Source organism: Parasteatoda tepidariorum, chromosome 7 (assembly GCF_982258835.1).
Source record: "Parasteatoda tepidariorum strain Cologne lab strain chromosome 7, Ptep-v5.0, whole genome shotgun sequence".
NCBI lineage: Eukaryota > Metazoa > Arthropoda > Arachnida > Araneae > Theridiidae > Parasteatoda > Parasteatoda tepidariorum.
Genome location: NC_141761.1, coordinates 1838472 through 1857822, shown reverse-complemented (window position 1 = coordinate 1857822; position 19351 = coordinate 1838472). Strand labels below are relative to the sequence as shown.

Here is a 19351-nt window from a genome sequence, read left to right as displayed (position 1 = left end):
TGGAGGGTTACAAATGAGAAAATAACTCATTAAAGTTTTGATAGAACTGCTTTCTAACTATTAAAATATGGGTTTCTAACTATTAAAATATGGGTTTGAGTAAAATTATGATTAGTATTCAACAAGTCTACAAAGACATTAATACAGTACAGAACCCGTTATTCGGAAATCAGAAAACCGGAAAACCAAAAAACCGGAACGAAATTCGATAAATTTTCTCGCCATTTAAAAAAAAAAAAATTTTTCCTCATAAGATTTTACGATTTTTCTTTCTTTTTTTAAAGATGTTTACCTTACCATCATTTTGGAAATAATCATTAGTGTATTACTTCATCGTTTTTTCTTATTTTTAAGATTATTTCCAAATTTTTATTTTTTTAGTTGGGTTTAACAATAAAAAAAAAACGGCTTTTTGTAGGGATTCAGAAAACCGGAAAAATCAGTTATCCGGAATAGTGATGGTCCCGACCGTTCCGGATAATCGGTTCCCTACTGTACTTTCTGTAATTTAACCCTTCATGCAGCATTTTTTTTCTCCTAGTAATGTTAGAGCATTTTTTAGCTTATTACTTAATAGTTTGATTTTCAAGATCAGTTTTTATGATGAAAAGGTGGGTCCAAAATTTTATCCACTAAAAAAAAAAAATTCTGTGCTTTTAAATAATCAAATTTATAAAGTCAGTGTTCATAAATACTTGATGCCAATCAAATGAACAAACACATAAAACACAAAAGAAAATGGCTCTACAGTGTTGGCCTCTCTTCTCTCTATCCTTTACTGTTATCCACATTTATATTAGTAAAACCTGTTCTTTCCAAAACAAATTTATTTTGTTGTATAAAACAGACATTAGTTTAAACCTGTTTTTTTTTAAATATTTAAAATAATATTAATAACCTTTTAAGTGCCATAATATAAGTTAAATAATATTTTAAGTGCTAAATTAAAATTAATCAGACCATTAAAAAGCATTTAACAGACATCTTTTCAACCATTTATTAATATTTTAAATAAAGATTTCAAAAATATTCCTTCTTGAGTTTCACTAAAATACAAATATGATAAAACAGTATATAATAACTGAAGATTTTAAATAAGCTTATTTATTACTTTACAACACCCTTTAACATGCAAATAAGCATTTAATATCTAAATCTTATTTTGGAAGTAACAAAAATCATGCAAAAAAAAATAATAAATAAATTTTTCCCTTGAGTTCACATTTTAACATTATTCACATTAATATCATTGTTTAATAAAATTAAAAGAAATAAAATTGATAAATAGGATACATAATAAACACATATTTAATAGTAAATGCATGCTTTTGTTCTAATAATAAAATAAAGAAATTAATAAGCTACTTTTTTTGTCATTTATTTTAACATAATGGAGCTTTAAATATAACAATGTTCTTATTGTTGTATTGCAGCATTAAGAAGAAAAAAAAAGACACATGAGTACTTTTTTTTCTTTAATGCTGTATAAGTAAATTTTAAATATATTTCTTCAACTACTTTTTTTTTTGAAAAAAAAATTGATTACAAAAATTGCGATTTGAAAATAATGCAATAAGGAATATAAGCATATTCCATAAATACAACACAAATTTGTTTACCTAAATAACAATAAATAAATTTAAAATTAAATTGAAAAAATGAAGAAAAACACATTAATCTTATTTACTGTTTTGTCTACAGCAAGCATTATGCATCTTTAACAAGTATGTGAAGAAAAAATAAATAAAAATAAAGAAATTTTATACATGATTTAGCTAATTTTAAAAATTGAACAGAACATGGTGTTAGTGATGATCTATTCTATTTTAAGAGATCTCGTGTTTTTATCTTAAATTTTCTCACATTAATTTTTTTTTCCACATAAGTATTTTTGTGGAAACTTGAATTTCACATAAACATTTAAAAACTGCAGATTTATGCTAATTTAAAATAAATAAATTCGCATAAGCAATTAAACTTATACAGTCGAACCTCGATTTCACGAATTTTTCGATATCTGGAAGAAAAAAAAATTCCCTTCAAATTTTCCATACACTCAATGTTAAAAAAAACTTGATTTCACGAATTTTTTTTTCATAAGTAGTGTAGATTTTTTTCTTAAAATTAAAAAATATTCCAAAAAATAAAAAATTTTAAGAATGGCTGACAAGGCATCTTCCTCTGGATTAATTGAAGATCACAAAAGTAGTCAAACATTCAATATCGTTAATTCTGCTGAAAACTACACTGAAAATGATTGGAACAGATTGACCGGACATATGAAGCTTGATGACATGGAATTTCATGACTTCGTAAAGGTAGATGATGCAGTCAGTGGGATGACAATGATATCATCGCTCAAACGAAAGCTTCTTGTGAACTATCAGACGAAGAGGATGAGGAAATCTAAGATTTACCGCTCAATGTTACTAACAAACAAGCACTTTCTGCAGTGGGCACAGTAAGGAGATTTATTGAGAGGCAGCCGAATATGTCAAGAGGTGACATTTAAAGCTGTAGACCACTTAGAAAGTGTTATAGACAAACTTTCTTACACATCTCCAAAGCAAACAACAATTGAATCTTTTTTTAAATGAAAGTGTAAAAAGTGTTTTTAGAATAAATATGGAATAGTAAATAAGGTATGTAAAGAGCATTTTTCTTTATTTTACCATCAATAACATGTGATTTTCGATAATTCGAAATCTCGAGTTTTTTCTCCTCTCCCTTCAAGTTCGAGATATCGAGGTTTGACTGTAATTGCAAAAAAGAGGAAGAAAAATTATATTAATACAAGAAAATTTACAGATTAAAAAAAAATTTTTAAAGGAAAAAACTGTTTGGTTTTAAGAGGATTGAGTAAAATAATGATGAATAACAGTTTACCAAGGTTTAGAATCAGTGGTTCTGGAATGGCCATGCTGTAGAGTGGAGAAATTAGACAGGGATTTTCTAGGATAATCATTCGAAGGATGACGTGGCACTGTTCCACTTGAAGGAGAATCTATGCAGGCAAGTAAAAAAGATAACTAAATAAGAATGTATGCATAAATATGAAAAACACACCAGTGAAAAGGACAATATGAATTTTTTCTCTATGAAATTTTTCTGTACGACCCAATCAAAAATGCTCTCATAATAAGGGGTCAGTCCAGACATTTTGCAAAAGGTCCGTTTTTGTGAAGTTGTGAAAAAAAGACTTGTAATTTTTGAATATAAAATAAACGTTAAGTCACATTCTTTCAACCAGTATCCTGCTTTTGTGAATTCACGCAAATAGGGTCCGTTATTACAAAAAAAACTTTTTCAAGGAGTTTTTAAATTGTAAAAACATACCGAGATTATGCTCAACACTGTAAAGTCATAATAAAAAAATTTAAATTTTATAAGATAAACAGCAATTGCTGCTACTAAATTAGAGATGCAACATACAAATATTTGGTATTTAGCCTATACTGCTGAAGGCAGAATATTCATTTTGGACGAATAAAAAAGAAGCGTCTGCCGAAGACAAAACTAAGTTCGTTTACATTTGTCTCCCCCACCTTCCTGGGAAGGGTTTATTCGACTAACAAAACAATAATGAAGATAAAAAATTTTTTGAAGGGTCTGATTAAAAGATAAATTATTTTGTGAAGGGTCCGTTTTTATGAAAAGATATTTTGTGAAGGATCCGTTAACTAGACCCCTGATGATGAAAATAACTTTTAGTGCTAGTACTGCCAAATGCATGGGTTTTAATAAATTTATGTTGAAATGTAACTATAGACAATGATTTTTATGGATTTTTAAATTTTTATGCAGTTTTAAGCCCCAAATTTACAATAGCATAATAGTTTTTTAATAGATGGAAAAAAATATATAAAAATTTACCAGTCATAAATGATTTTTATTTGTAGTGACAATTTTTGAAAATATTTTCTTACTTTACCATATTTTTGTGCTGATTCACAAATTATGTTTAAAGCTTCACAAAATAGGTATCTCTTAAAAAAAAAAAAAAAAAACTAGACAGACCCCTTATGGATAAAAAGAAAAGAAAGAATAAGTTTAATATCTTTTCTTAACTTATTAGTAACAATTAAATTCTATGTTCACGCAGATAAATAAAAAGATAATTTTAAAATATTTTCATCATTTTCCCAAAGCAATTTTATTACTTAATGATCCAAATCTGTGTCCAAGTATCTCAATAGTTAGTTATGAAATGTAGCTGTTTTTATTTCTTAAAAAAAATATGGTTTATGATAATTTGTATTTTAATATTTGTATATCAAATTTTTATAAATTAAGTTTTAAGAGAAATAGATAAATTTTTTCTCTTCAATAAAAATTGCAATTCGAATTCTTGACTTTTTTTTAACTCAGAAGAACCTCTACACATAATTTTTTCAGCTTCAAGTATATTTTCATTAAGTCACAACCACCTTTGAATTGCACTCCGAAACTATGATGAATGCGAGATTACTGCTGAATATTGCACCAAATTCTGTGCAGTACAGCTCTTTTTAAATAATTGAAAAAAACACCTATAACTTGACAAGAAAAAAGTATAAGTATGAAGCATACATACATTAAATATTGCCAACGTTTTAATAAAAAATATAGATTGGTTATTTTTTTAAAAAAGATTTGGTAAATATGAATCTCTATGCTTGATTTTTAAAACATGTGAATAGGAATTATGATATGTAATTTAAAATCCTGTGAGTGCAGATCATGTTCTGTAATTTTAAAACACAAGAATGCGAAACGCAATTGTGATTCTAAACCACATGTGCATGAATAGCGATGTGTAATTATAAATTGTGTGAATATAATTTTAAATTGGTTTTGCATTGGCAGAAAAGAAAAACCAAAAAAAAAATTATTTTTGCAAGAATTTTAAAATGCGGATTATTTTTTTTAATTTTTTAAATTCGACAATATTAATTAAAAAGAAGAAGCAGAAAAACTCATCCTTAGGTGTATGTAAGAATCCCTAACCTTCAAAGGATTGGCTCCTTTCGGAATCTCCTAGAGGCAGTATATCTTCTGCTGTTGACACCTTCTCTAGTGCTAGTGCAGCATAGTGCATTTGGCATTCCAGGCCATAGCGAGTTGCGTAATAAGAGAGGGGCATACTCCTGTTGACAGGTTTCGATATGATGGCACCAGAAGCAGCTGATATTGGGCGCTTGTTGCCCACGTAGTAGGTCACCAGGTCAGGAACTGTGTCGAAGCAATCATCCTCAAACTGATACTGAATCCTCTCGTACACTGTGAAGGGTTGAAAAACAACCTGAGAACAAAAACACATTCATTACTATCTGTATCAGGGTTTGGTGATTTAAATCAACTTATTTTTTTAAATATATATATATATATATATATATATATATATATATATATATATATATATATATATAGATTTAAAACCAGACTCCCTTAAAGAAAACAATTTTCCGAGAAACTTATGACGAACCTAAAGCGCAACCAAGCAGTAAAATCCGCTGGAAAACCCTGGGCTAACATCCAAAACAGTTGGAAGAAATTTTGTCACAGGCCTCGTAAGAAGGCTGTGGCAAACTTCAGACTCTCAACAGGCCACGACTGCTTTGACAAAGCACCTCAACAGAATAGGTATCCTTCCATCTAGTGAATGCCAAATCTGCAATTGGGGAACCATGAACTCAGACCACTTGCTTGTATGCCCTTTACTGGACAAGCTATCCCAAGAGCGGGGTGATCTCTGTAAACTTTACTGGGATGCCAGAGATCACATGAACTCTCTGTAAAGACTACTCCTCATTCTTCACTGTATATATATATTTTTTTCTTACTTTAATTTTTTCTATGTGTTCTTTTTGTGTTAATACGCGTTTGTCATGCGTTTTCTTTGTTTGTTATTGTAATTTTGTTCCTTTTTACTCCTTGTTTATGTCCACTTAAAGTTGAACATTGTATATGGATTATTATTTCCAATAAAGCCATATGTAACAACATATTTATTTAAAAAGTTAAAAAACAGTGTTTTAAATTATTTATACTTTTATTATTTCTTTTCTTAGTTTTAAAATTTACTTTAAATAAATTGCTGCATTAGTTTTAAAATTTATTATTGCTGCATTAATTAATTTTAACTAATGAAATTACATTCTTTCTTGGTGTGTGTTAAATTACAACACATTTGAAATTACATTTTTGAAAATCTTTTGATTCTTGAGATTGAAAGTACAGATTAAAGTAAACATTAAGTATTTTTTTCTCATAATATGCTAGTTTTAATCTTTGACATTATCAGATTTTCTATAAAGAAATTTTGTGAAAAAAAATTTCAATGAGTACATAGATTTTTGTAATTATTATTAATATTTTTTTTAGCTTAATTTATCCATTTTGATGTTGGATTAAAAATGAATATTTTAATATAAAAATATACAGATTTAATATTTATTTATTTTTTGATGAATAACTACATTTATAAACACAATCTGTAACATTTATTTTGTCATTTTAAAAACCAAGAGAAAAAAATAAATCACAATTTTAAATTAAAAGTATGGTTTGGTAATTGAAACTTTGCTTTAATAGTTAAAGAGTTCTTTAAATTCCCTATTTCCTTTAGTCTTTAAATCATGCATTTGTTTCAAATTGGTTGCCATGCATTTAAAGCTATGTATTATAATGAAAAATTGTTTTAGGTAGTTAGAGCTTCTAAAATATTCTTATAATATAGTTTTAATATTAATTTAATTTTGATTTTTTAATCATAAATCAAAGTTCTTGCAGTGTATTTGAGAAAAAATTTTTAAAAAAAATCAGATATTTTTTTTTATTTAAAAAAAAAATCAGTTATTTAGAGCTTAGGGACAAAGAGGTGTGTGCTGAATTATAAACAGGAAACATTTTTAAGGCAGGTAATTGCAATCCATTTGTTATAATAAAAATAAATATGGTAATAAAAAAATACAACAAAGAAACCTATGCTTAAAAAGAGTAATTTATTCTTAAAAAGGGTACTTTATTCTTAATAAGAGTCATTTATTCTTAATAAGATAATTAAAAAACACCCAGCAGCAAGCGATTGAATTTTTCTTCGTTTTTCTAACACAGCTGTCAGAATAATTCATCATTGAGAGCATTACTGCAAATTTTGTTCACAGCAGAGATCAACATATTGCAATGATTGATGCAAATGGTCGCTGAGATTTTTTTCAACTAAATGCTGTAGGTGAATCCCGCGCAATGGACAGCTGAAATATCTGGTCAGGGTGCGTAGCCAAATTATTCAACAAAAATAAGAACTTTTCAAGCACTTAAATAATATTTTTAAGCACTTTAAAAAAATATCATAATTAGGCAGGGTTAGGAAGATTTTGACAATTGGCGGTTTTAACCGTCACGCCAAAAAAAAATATATCTTTCGGAATGTTTTTGACAATTGTGAAAATATTTGAATCGTGTAAATCGAATAACGTTTTTATATGCTACGGACTAACTATGAGCCGAAATAGACTGGGATTGAATTAAGTGTGAAAACGTTGAATAGAACAATGTGAACTGTGCCTTTCTGCATAATTCGTAGTGAAAATAAACATAGTTAAGAAACAATCTCAATTTGGAAAAGGGAAAATTAAGCACTTTTTAAAAACACCCAATGAAAAAAGCACCTTTAAAAAGCGAATAAAAGCGAGGCTCTTAAAAAGCGAAAATCGAAAATAAGCACCTTAAAGCACTTTTTAAAAATGCTACACACCCTGCTGGTACTTGGCCATCAATTATGGGAGGATTTTATTTTAGTTTATTTATTTTAGTTTTTAAAGAATTATATTAGAATGATAAAAACATTTAAAAGTTTATGTAGCGATACATCTTAAGTTTGCAATAAAATTAAATATTTTAAACAGATATAATAAGAGAATTAAAATCTAACTTGTCAAATGTAGAATCGAAATCTCAGAACCAAAGTAAAGCAATACACACCTTCTCCTTTCCCACATAAATTTAAGTAATTTTCAACCAATAGCATGATCTAGTTCTTAAAAGTTAAATCACTCCTGTGATTAAAAAGTGAGTGTGATAACAGGAGTAAATCCTTTTTTAAAAAAACATCAGTATTGGGTACCTCAATTTAAAAAAAAACTCTTTCTATTTCTCATAAGAATAGAAACGTTGCCACCATTATTCTCAAAACTGAAGAATAAATAGGAAAAAGTCGTAGTGAACTCTTGTGATGTGCTCACAATGAATTTTATTGAACCAACTGATCGGTGTAATAGACACTAAAACTAGATTGCAGCAATTTAAATAATAAAGTAGGAGGGAAATGACTGTAAACCTTGTTGATGACAAAGTGCAGTGAGGTATTTTTCCATCGACAGGTAAGGACATAGTCTCCAGGCCTGGATATACAATCGCGGATGAGGAAATCCCCGTCACCCGACATCAGCTCCTCCGCCCTTTGCCTAGGGATGGTGCCATGGTACCAGGCATGACTCCTCAAGTCATTGTTGTCTAGGCTCAGCTCCCACTCCAAAGCTTTCTTCAACTCCTCTGGTGAAGACGTTTCGGTCAGGGGTTCCTACCAACAATCAAACTCTTTCAAAAACATAAATAGTGAATTCAGATGCTCAACAGAAATTTATTTTAATATCAAAACGTAAACAAATTATGTCTGGATTACACAATGGGGAAGTGACACTACCGTAATTTGTCTAAATTTTGATATTTTTTCAGTATTTGAGATAGGTTTTATTTACGTCGCACTAGAGCTGCATGATGGGAAACCTTAGCATGTAAACCTTACGGCAACCTTGTGTCTTGTCATTATCACTAAAAACCTTTGTTCAATAGAGCAAAAATATTGCAAACCTTTCATCTTAAAAGGATTAAAAATTATTTTTTAAAGATTTTTTGTCACTTAGATCCATAATGACGTTTTAACTGGTGTCACACTAGCTATGAGATCAAATTGCATTGTCCATTAAAATTTAATGACCAAGTGGATTTTCGCTGAGCATACAAGACTTTGACCTAGTTTAAGATTATTTTCACCTTGAGACTTTTTCACGCTTGAAAAGCCTAAGTCAACCTCGATTTAAGGTTTTTATATAGAATGTTGTTTTCCAAGATTTTGTATTAGGGTTAATGTGCCTAGAATAGAGCAGACTGTCACAGATCTCGTTTTAAGGTTCGAAGGCTTAAGCATAAACAACATTAAAAACCTTTTTAGGTTTACATTATAAGGTTTTTGCTGAATGCAAATAAACCTTATTTTGCTATCTGGGAGGCAGGTACTTTTATTTACATCACACTAGAGCTGCACAATGGGCAATTAGCGACGGTCCGGGAAACATCCCTAAGGATGATCCGAAGACAAGTCATCCCAATTTTGATCCTCTGCTGAGGGGATGTCTCCTCTACCTTGGTGGCCAGATGACCTGCGTTTGATGTCGAGCACTTCACGGTAGAACAGTTAAACGAGGATAGATACTGCGCAAACTCGGTGGTCATGTACACCGATCAAAGTGGTCACCCACCTGCTTACTGACCGTAGCCAGTGATGCTTGACTTCGGTGTTTTGCTGGGAACCGTGTTTTTGCGAACAATCCACTGAGGGACTTCAGTATTTGAAGCTTTATTCTTTTATTCTAGGTTTACCCGAACTTGTTTTGATCTATACTTTGAAATACCAATGGACATGAAATAGAATTTGATATAATAGTTTATTCCCCGATATACCAACCTCTTATTTGGTTCAGGAACGGAATTAACATTTTTGAACTCTTTTCCCCTATTAGGGCAATTGTTTACATATTTGTATAAATATGTAATTATTTGGTTCATTTTTTTTTTTTTTAAAAAACAGTTATAGGTTTGTTTTTTATTATCGAATTTCAGGAAATTTGAGAATTTTGAATATTTTTCCCTTATAGATTCTTCTAGAGTTTTAAAAATCATAATTGGGCAGGGTTGGCAAATTTTGAGAATTGATGGTTTCAACCGTCATGTCAGAAAAAAAAATAATAACTTTTGCTAACCTAAAAAGGCTTGTTATGCGGCTTACGTGTAAACCTTCTCACCTTAAAACGAGATCTGTGACCATTTCTTCTAGAGTTTTAAAAATCATAATTGGGCAGGGTTGGCAAATTTTGAGAATTGATGGTTTCAACCGTCATGTCAGAAAAAAAATAATAACTTTTGCTAACCTAAAAAGGCTTGTTATGCGGCTTACGTGTAAACCTTCTCACCTTAAAACGAGATCTGTGACCATTTGCTCTATTCTACGCACATTACCCTAATCCGTAACCTTGGAAAACAACCTTCCATATAAAAACCTTTAATAGAGGCTGACTTAGGGTTTTCAAGCGTGGAAAAATCCTTTAATAAAGCTAATCTCAATGTCTTAACAATCTTAAATCTAGGTAATTATAAGGTTTCTTTTCGCAAAGTCTTGTATGCTAAGCTAAAAACCGCCTTGTCATGAAATGTGGCGGATAATGGACAATGCAGTTTGATCCGATCGCTTGCGTGACGTCACCTAAAACTATCGTTATGAACCTAAATAGTGGCAATACTTTTTAAAAAAAAGCTTTAAAAAATAATTTTTAATTCTTTTAGGATGAAAGGTTTGACACTGCAATATGTTTGCTTTATTTGAATAAAAGGTTTTTTAGTGCAATTATTTTCGCGACAATAGAAAGAAAATTCTGACACAAGGTTTCTGGGTATTGTTCTATATGTTTTACTGCCTCACACTCACAGCAATATAGAAAATTAAGTAAAATGATATCGACGAATTATTCTACTACAATTCACCCAAATAACATCAGAAAATACAAAATCTAACTATTTGGGAGTTATATCGAATAATAGGAAAGATAAGTTCCACCATCACTAATCATTGAATAGATGTTGTTTTCAAAACCACTATTTGGATTGTGGGTTTAAAAAATTGAAAAACGATTTCGTGAAAATAATTAAAGTGATTATTAGACCATTATAAAATAGAAAAAACAAATAAAATTCAATAAGAACTCTTTTATAATATTTAAATATGCCTCGAATCGGAAAATAGTATTATTTCTCATTAGTTTTCAGATACGTTTAGAAAAAATTCTTTTGATGAAAATAAAAAGAAATTTCAATTCGAAACGTTTTTTAAGAAATTTAAATATATCTCTTATATGGAAACAATTTAAAGAAGATTTAAGTTTTTATAGTTGAAGATTATAAAATGATGGAAGCAAAGGAATTTGAACAAAAATACATTTATTAAGTAATGCATAATTTAAAATAATGAGAGGATAACGTTTCTCATTAATTTTCAGGAAAGATTCATTTAACTATTGGTAAAAACAGTAGGATTTCAATTAGAAACGTTCTAAGAAAGTTTAAATGTATCTTTAATATGAAAACAATTTAGATGAAAAAATTATGTTTCTCATCAGTTTCTTTTTTCTTTTTTTTAAAGATGAAGATTATAAAAATGGAAAACAAAAAAATTAGAATAAGAATGCTTTTATTAAGTTTAAGTGCATTTCAAATTAGAAGAAAAAATTGCGAGAAGATTATGGTTTCTCATTAGTTATTATAGCTGAGATTCGTTTAGAAAAATTCCTTTGATGAAAACAGAAGAATTTCTATTTTAAACACTTTTTAAAGTTTGAATGTATCCTAAATATGAAAGCAATTTAAAAAAGAAAATTTACGTTAATCGTTAGTTTTTTTTTTAGCTGAAGATTATAAAAAAGGGAAGAAAAAAATTAGAATAAGAACGCTTTTATTCATTTTAAAATTTAAATGCTTCTCATATTAGGAAGAAAAAAATACACAAATTATGAGAAGATGATGCTTTTTCTTAGTTTTCAGCTAAGATTCGTTTAGAAAACATTCGTTCGGTGAAAACAGAAGAATTTGAATTAAAAACGTTCTTATAAATTTTAAATGTAGTATCTTTAAAAAGAAAAACATTTAAATAAGAAGATTTCGATTCGGTTTTTTTTCGGTAGATTTTTAGCAGAAGGTCATAATAGGGAAAATATAAGAATTAGAATAAGAACTCTTTCATTGAGTTTAAATGCATTTCAAATTAGAAAATAATTTAAAATTGAACATTTCTTTTAGAAACGCAATTATTAAGTTCAAATGTATCAGAAATATAAAAACAATTTTAACACGATGTTCCCTATTATTTCTTTATATATTTTTTAGCTGACTATTCCAAAATGGTGTAAACAAAAATGGAATAAGAACGCATTTATAAAGTTAAAACGCATCTCAAATCAGAAAAAAATTGAAAATGATGAGAAGATTTGTTAGATTCAGCTAAGATTCGTTTACCTACTAGTAAAAACAGAATTTCAATAGCAGAAATGCTCTTGTAAATATGAAATCACATTTATAGTGAATGAGAAGCATTTTAGAGGGAATTGATCAGAGGTAGCAACCATTATGTTCTCTAATTGAGTTGTTTAAGAGACTGATTGGCTATTCTAAAAACTTTTTATTTTTTTTTTGTTACTTGGTTCCTGCTTTCTAGAGAAGAGGTGTCAAACTCAATTTTGCAGAGGGCCATATATTAAATTTAGAATATGTAGGCGGGCCAGATGCAAATAAAAAAAATATACTGAATTATTATAAAATTTTCTTTATCTAATTACATAGTTTATAATATACGATTGCTAAAAATCAAATCAAATTATTATAAAATTTTCTTTATCTAATTACATAGTTTATAATATACGATTGCTAAAAATCAAATCAAAGTTATAAAAGATGGTTATTATTTTGAGCTCGAGGATCCAGATACCTGACTTCTCTTGTTTTTGACAAGCTCATTGATGTCCGGTTTCGTACTTGTTATAATTATTTTAAGAATTGATTGGAGATGTTCATTCGTAAGTCTTGCGCGATGTTTGTTCCTTTTTATTTTCATGACGGAAAAAATCTGCTCCCATAAATAGGTGCTACCAAACATGCACAGAATGCGTTCTGCATGCTTTTTTAATTCTGGGTAGTTATCCAAACTCTTGAAATATTGTGCATAAAATGTAAGAGCGTTAATCTCTTCAAATTTTTCTTTCAAAATACTGTCCGATTGAAGATCTATCAACTCCATTTGCAAATGAACTGGTGTCTGTGAAGCTTCAAAATCGAATGGATTGTTGAAAATTGGGAATTCCGTTTCATTCATTTTGTGTAAGTCTTCAAAACGATTGTTGAATTCCGTGATAAGATTTCGCAGAAGTTGAGAATATTGATCCAATTTCTTTGTGGTTCACTGTGCCAAATGATTTTAAATGAGGGAAATGATCCAAAGTTTGATTTTTACCTGATTTTCCCACAGCCTTAACTTTGTTTCAAAGGCTTGAATACATGAATACATTTGAGTGACAATCAGATTTTACATTCAGATCAGCCAAGTGTTAATTCATGTCTACCAAAAAGGCACAATCAATCCACCAGTCATTGTCATAATCAATTGGGTTACCTTTTCTAACATGAAAGCTTGTATAGGGTCACGTAATTGAAAAAATCTTTCTAAAACTACTCCTCGACTGAGCCAACGAACTTCGGTGAAATTAGGGACATCAAAAAAAGTTACGTCCAAATCTTGTAAAAACTGCCTGAACTGTCGGTGATTTAGTCCTCTGCTCCTTATAGAATTTACTATTTTAATTATAGGTTGCATGACATGGTCCATTTTTAAATGTTTGGATGCCAATGATTCCTGATGAATTATACAGGGAAATCCCACAAAATTCCCCGATGCTTTCTGTTTTAATTTAGTTACTACTCCCGAATGTTTGCCAGCCATGTCAGGAGCGCCATCCGTAGTTGTGCTGCTAAGTATATTCCAGTCGAAGATTCCGCCTGTTGCTAAGAAATGGCGTTACTGTCTATCTCTCTCGCTTGTCTAGGCACGCGCTGCCCTTGATATTACTTATAAATGTAGTGTGCACATTTTAAAACTTCCGTAGAGGAATCGAGTGAAGTCTAAAAGCTCTAAAAAACACGATTCTTTTTTCTGTGACACATCGCGATCGCGGGCCGTATTGATACGAACCGGGGGCCGGATGTGGCCCGCGGGCTTTATCTTTGACATGACTGTTCTAGAGTGAAATGAACTTTTTTTTCGCCAGCTTCTTGTATTTCACACGCTGTATCCGCTGAAAGTTATTCAGAGTATCTACTAAATCCGTGACTTTTCATTACTACACAACAGTAAATTTATAAGAAGAAAAAAATAATATTATAATAACATTAATTCAAAGTATAGGTATAACTAAAACTGTTATACTCTGCGTTTTCATACTTATAGATTTCAATAAAAAAAAATTAAAAAAAGAGTAAAGAAAGAGTTGAAGCCATAAAATAGTGGACAAAAATGCAAAAGAAAATCATTTTCTTTTTTCCGCAGAATTATATTCTAAAAATACTTTTCTTGTTCCTCGGAAAGGAAAGAAATACTCCTAATTTTTTGGTTATTTCAGAATTAAAAAAAAAAAAAATTCGCCAATGACTGACTTGCTTCAGCTAGAAATTTTAAATTGATAAAATATAAAAAATAAAAAAATTCTGAAATCAGAAAAGTTAATAAGATAATTCACTCCAGAAATGTTCTTTCTTTAATTTTTTGAAAGAACACCATAGTTTTTAAAGAATAGGATAAAACATTTTACATTAAGACTGGGAAAGGGGATTTTGTTACAAATTCAGATATTCAGAACACCATGAAAAGTGGGGGAGGAGGTAAATTTCATTTTAAAAATTAGATTTTTCGGCAACCTAAATCCATGATTTTTTTAAATGGTCAAAATCGTAACATTTCATGCCAAATTTTGTTCAATAACGCAATCCATGGACTTTCTAGGTGCGCAGATACTCTGGTTATTACATCATTTTAATTATAGTTTATGGCTGATTTTGTAACAAATAAGTTTTTATTTATTATTAAATATAAATTTTATGTTAAATAATTAGTTTAAAAAACTAAAATTAAGTAGTTGAAACCATTATACAGGAAATTTTACATACATAAAGGTCAGGAAATGTATTATTTACCCTAATTAGAAAAATACTTTTCTTTAATAATAACAATAATTTTCAATTTTTGAAAAAGTGATAGTTTAAAAGTGGTCACTATTAAAAATGTCACTACAGATCACTGACTGGTAACGAAATTTCCTGATTTTGCCCTATTCCTTGCCTATTGAAAATCATAGTATTTTTTATAGAAATGAATATTACTTAAGAAATAAATATGCGAATAAAATAATATACGAAATTTTAAATTAGAAAAAGAATTGAACAGAATGGACCAATGTTGTCTTCTTACAACTTACCACTACTTTAATTGATGGGAATAATTTAAACTGTTTCTCCCACATTGAATTTTGCATCGTATAGAAATAGATTGGATTAAGAAAAAAAAAGTTTATTAAATATATTTTTCAACCAATATCGGCAAAATAATGAGCTATCAATTTTTTTCAAAGTGTAATTTTTCTAAGAGAAAAACTTTCTGTTCAAAAAAATTTCGTTTCATATACTTAAAAGGTTCTGAAACTGAAATTTCCCGGACATCGCATCTATTAAAAAAGCTTGGATTTCGATTTAATTACGAAAATTCAAACGGAAGGAAAAACGTAATGGTTTTCACAGCACAGCAATTATAAACGAAAGGCCGATGGGCACGAATGACGTCAGTTCGTGAATAATAACGTGGCTCCAGATGAAAACGGAATTATAGTTAGTCTAAAGTAAGAACTCCCCTAACCATTCGTCTGGACTCGTGGCGGTGACTATGATAACGAGGAATAACTATTTCTAGTAGGGGTGTGGGGTCATTTTTTAGGACAGGTTTTGGCTCGGGTTCGAGAAAGAAAGTGAATCTTTTTCTTCGGTCTATTGTGTTAGCCGCAGAGTGAAGAGAAGCTACCCTCCCTAAAATGCGCTATTCCTGTTTCCATAGCAGCAGACCACCTCAGACTTCGTGGCGAGGGGAGTTCTTGCCATAGACAAACTATAACCTTTTTATTTAAAAATAACTTAATAATTAGCATTCTTAGAAAAGTAATAAATTGTTTTCAGGTGGTTTTGAGGGATTCTGAATGCCTTAAGATTCTTGACTGTAATTGTCCATTTGTAAAAAAGTGCTTGTAGTTAGAATTAGCCTTAAAAAATGTAGTTTTTCCATATATTGACCAAAATAATTTAAGGTATCAATGAAGATTATCTTTGTAATTCGGCGAATTATAATAGAACATATTGAACTTACCATATTGAACCGGAAACCCCTTTTTAAACTAAACCTCTGTCTTCATAGGCACGAACTAGGAAGGAAAGACACAAAGAAAAACTTCAGTTACAACAATTAAATAAATGTATAATTTAGAACATATATATATATACAGTAATTAAACAGAAGTATGAATAAATTGCATCAAAAATATCATTAAGGATCATTACAATAATACCAGTGGTGTAGTGTTGGTGAGGGTTTGTGAGGCAAAAAACCCCTCCGAAATTATATTACTTGATCAACGAGTTATTGTACGATAAGTAGGATGTAGATAGAAAAAAGTTATCATTATTCAGTGTTTTGTAGTTTAAACCAGGGTTGGCAAGTTTTTGACACATGACGGTTTTTACCGGTTTATATCATGGTTTTTACCGTCATGTCAAAAACGTCAAAAACTGTCAAAAACCCATAGTTTTGATAAAACTGTATTTTATTTTGAGTTTAACTGCTTGTGATTAAAATTAATTCATTTTTGGGCAATAAAATTAGAAAAAAAGTTGTTAAAAGATATTTAAGAACAGATTTTTTCACTTTTCCTACATGATTATATCAAAACATACTATTTGAAGTAAAATATTAGGATACTAAACAAAATTTTCAACATTTCCAAGCATCATTTTGTTTGGCATATTACATTACTGAAGAATGTCAAGTCATTCCAGACTTAGAGTTTGTTAGAAGTTACAAGTTTTGAAAGTTTTGTTTAGCTTATTTCTAATATTTAAGAAATGCCAAATTTTAAATTCTTCTTTTTAGTTCTTGAATTTATTAATAGTTCCAAGTTTTTTTGGTTGTTTGTTTATTTCTAACAATTAAGAAGTGGGAAATTTTGAATCCTTTGCAAATCAAGCTATTATGATAAAAGTCAAGTATCACTATTTTCAATAAGTATATTACAATATTTCTGTATGAATGTATATCCTTCTATAAGAATACATGTATATAGTTGCAAAATCAATAGCAATCATTTACAACATTCATTTATAAGGGCAATTATGTGAAAATAATATATTGTCCGCTATATGCCATAAATTTAAGAAAACAGTAGGTTTTTGACAGTTTTTACCACTGTCATGTCAAAAACCAGTTTTTGACGGCAAAAACCCAACCCTGATTTAAACGCTTGTGATATATATATATATATATATATATATATATATATATATATATATATATATATATATATATATATATATATATATATATATATATATATATATATATATATATATATATATATATATATATATATATATATATATATATATATATATATATATATATATATATATACGGAGATAGGGCCGGGATAGTCAGGTAGCCGGACACTGGACTCACGTATGTGAGAACGGGAGTTCGCATCCAGGCGGCCGAAAACTCCCCGTGTAGTAAATGATGACTGGTGCAAGTTAAATATGTCAGGTTACAAAGTCCTCCATGTTTCCATAACAAATCATACCTCTGGGGGCACTAAATTGAAGATGGATCGTTCTCTGGCTCAGGTCAAAATTACGATCCAGCAGATGAATGAATGGGTTCGCCCTATTCACAGGTGTGACGTGTGGGTGTGATAGAAATCGTATTTACTGCCGTAAGCAGTGGCGTAGTGTTGGGGAGGGTTTGGGAGACATAACCCCCTCCGACATTATACATTACTTGATTAACGAGCTATTGTACGGTAAATAGATTGCAGTTTTAAAAAAAAATCCACATTGATTTTTTCATTCGGAGAAAATATAAGTCATAACTTAATTTTTCGACTTATAATTCATTTATAATGTTGACCTTACCGGTAAATGTCCGAAATATTTGTTATATCCAATTTGATATTAATTGATTCGTTTATATTATTATATTTATTCGATGTTCTGCTGAGAATAGATTAGGAGAAATAATAGTCACATTCACCAATGCGACTATGTAATTGTCAACAGATGGAAGTCAACTCATTTGGGTCACTCACAGTAACCTACATGTAAGAACATGCTTTAAAACTACGCCACAGAATATGTAAGCACGAGGCTGCAATCAGTGATTTCATTAGAGTTTGGAAACAATACTTCCTAGGTTCTTTTTTACTAAAAGCAGTTCTCTATTTTAAATAATACCCACACAAATCTATCTTTTACAGGGATGAGATTAGCCAAAAGGCAAAAAAGCTGAATTTCCACAATAGTAAATTTTACGCAAGCGTAACCCTTTAATAATAAATTTCAGACAGTTTAAGGTGATAAATAATGTGTTGACATACAATTGGTACTAATCTATTATTATAGAAATGATTACATTGATACTTAACATTTAGTGAAAATAAAAATTACCAATTAAAAAAAAAAAGCTGGAAATTATATTTTTCCTCTGTTCACATAAGAGACAATTATTACTTGAAAAACTACCTGGTTCAGCAAATTAAAACTACTGAGAATATACATTAATATTTCATTTCTTTTAATAAATACTGTTATGTGATTTATAGCAAATATATCAGTAATATTACTTTTTAAATTATATTGGAAAAAAAAACTTTAACAATGGATCATTATGTTCATATTATAGTCTAATCTAACTAGAGCCCTTTGAAACATATCAATAACAGTGAAGTAGAAATATATAGTAACTCCTTAACATACAAAAATTGCTATTTTAGTTTGAAAAGCAAATCAAGACATTGAATTTTAAACTTGTGTGAATATGAATCGCTACATAGATTTTTAAAAAGGCGCAAATACGAATCACAATATCGGATTTTTAAATCTCGTAAATAAGAATCGCAACATACAATACTCAAATCACGTGAATCAGAATCGCAACACTCAAATATGATAAGCTATGTTTGATATTAAAATCGTGTGAATGAGATCGAGATATTAGCAGATTCCAGGCTTGGGACCTCTAAAAGGCTTGTCAGAAGCAGCGTCATTTGAACTACAAAAATCGGATCTATCTGGAGGGCGGGTAAAAAATTCCGAAAATCTTATTTGCTGTGAGTAAACGGAGAGAAAACAGCTAAAATAAGTAAAAATGAGAAAGGTTTGGTAGCTATGCAGTTTGAATTTTCTGTTT

The 19351-nt window shown here is 29.5% G+C and overlaps 1 protein-coding gene across 3 annotated transcripts in view; it reads right to left on the bottom strand.

Annotated features, from left to right (window-relative positions):
• Positions 1-19351, bottom strand: part of LOC107445333 (breast cancer anti-estrogen resistance protein 3 homolog) — a 76963-nt gene that overhangs the window by 8852 nt on the left and 48760 nt on the right. For all 3 annotated transcript variants that reach the window (XM_087167008.1, XM_087167007.1, XM_016059701.4), the window contains exons 2-5: positions 16265-16319; positions 8321-8563; positions 4987-5281; positions 2887-3004 (exon numbers count right to left, since the gene is read on the bottom strand). In XM_087167008.1, the coding sequence (XP_087023134.1) occupies positions 2887-3004; positions 4987-5281; positions 8321-8563; positions 16265-16267 (659 nt within the window). In that variant the 5' untranslated portion in view covers positions 16268-16319. The remainder of the gene's footprint in view (positions 1-2886; positions 3005-4986; positions 5282-8320; positions 8564-16264; positions 16320-19351) is intronic.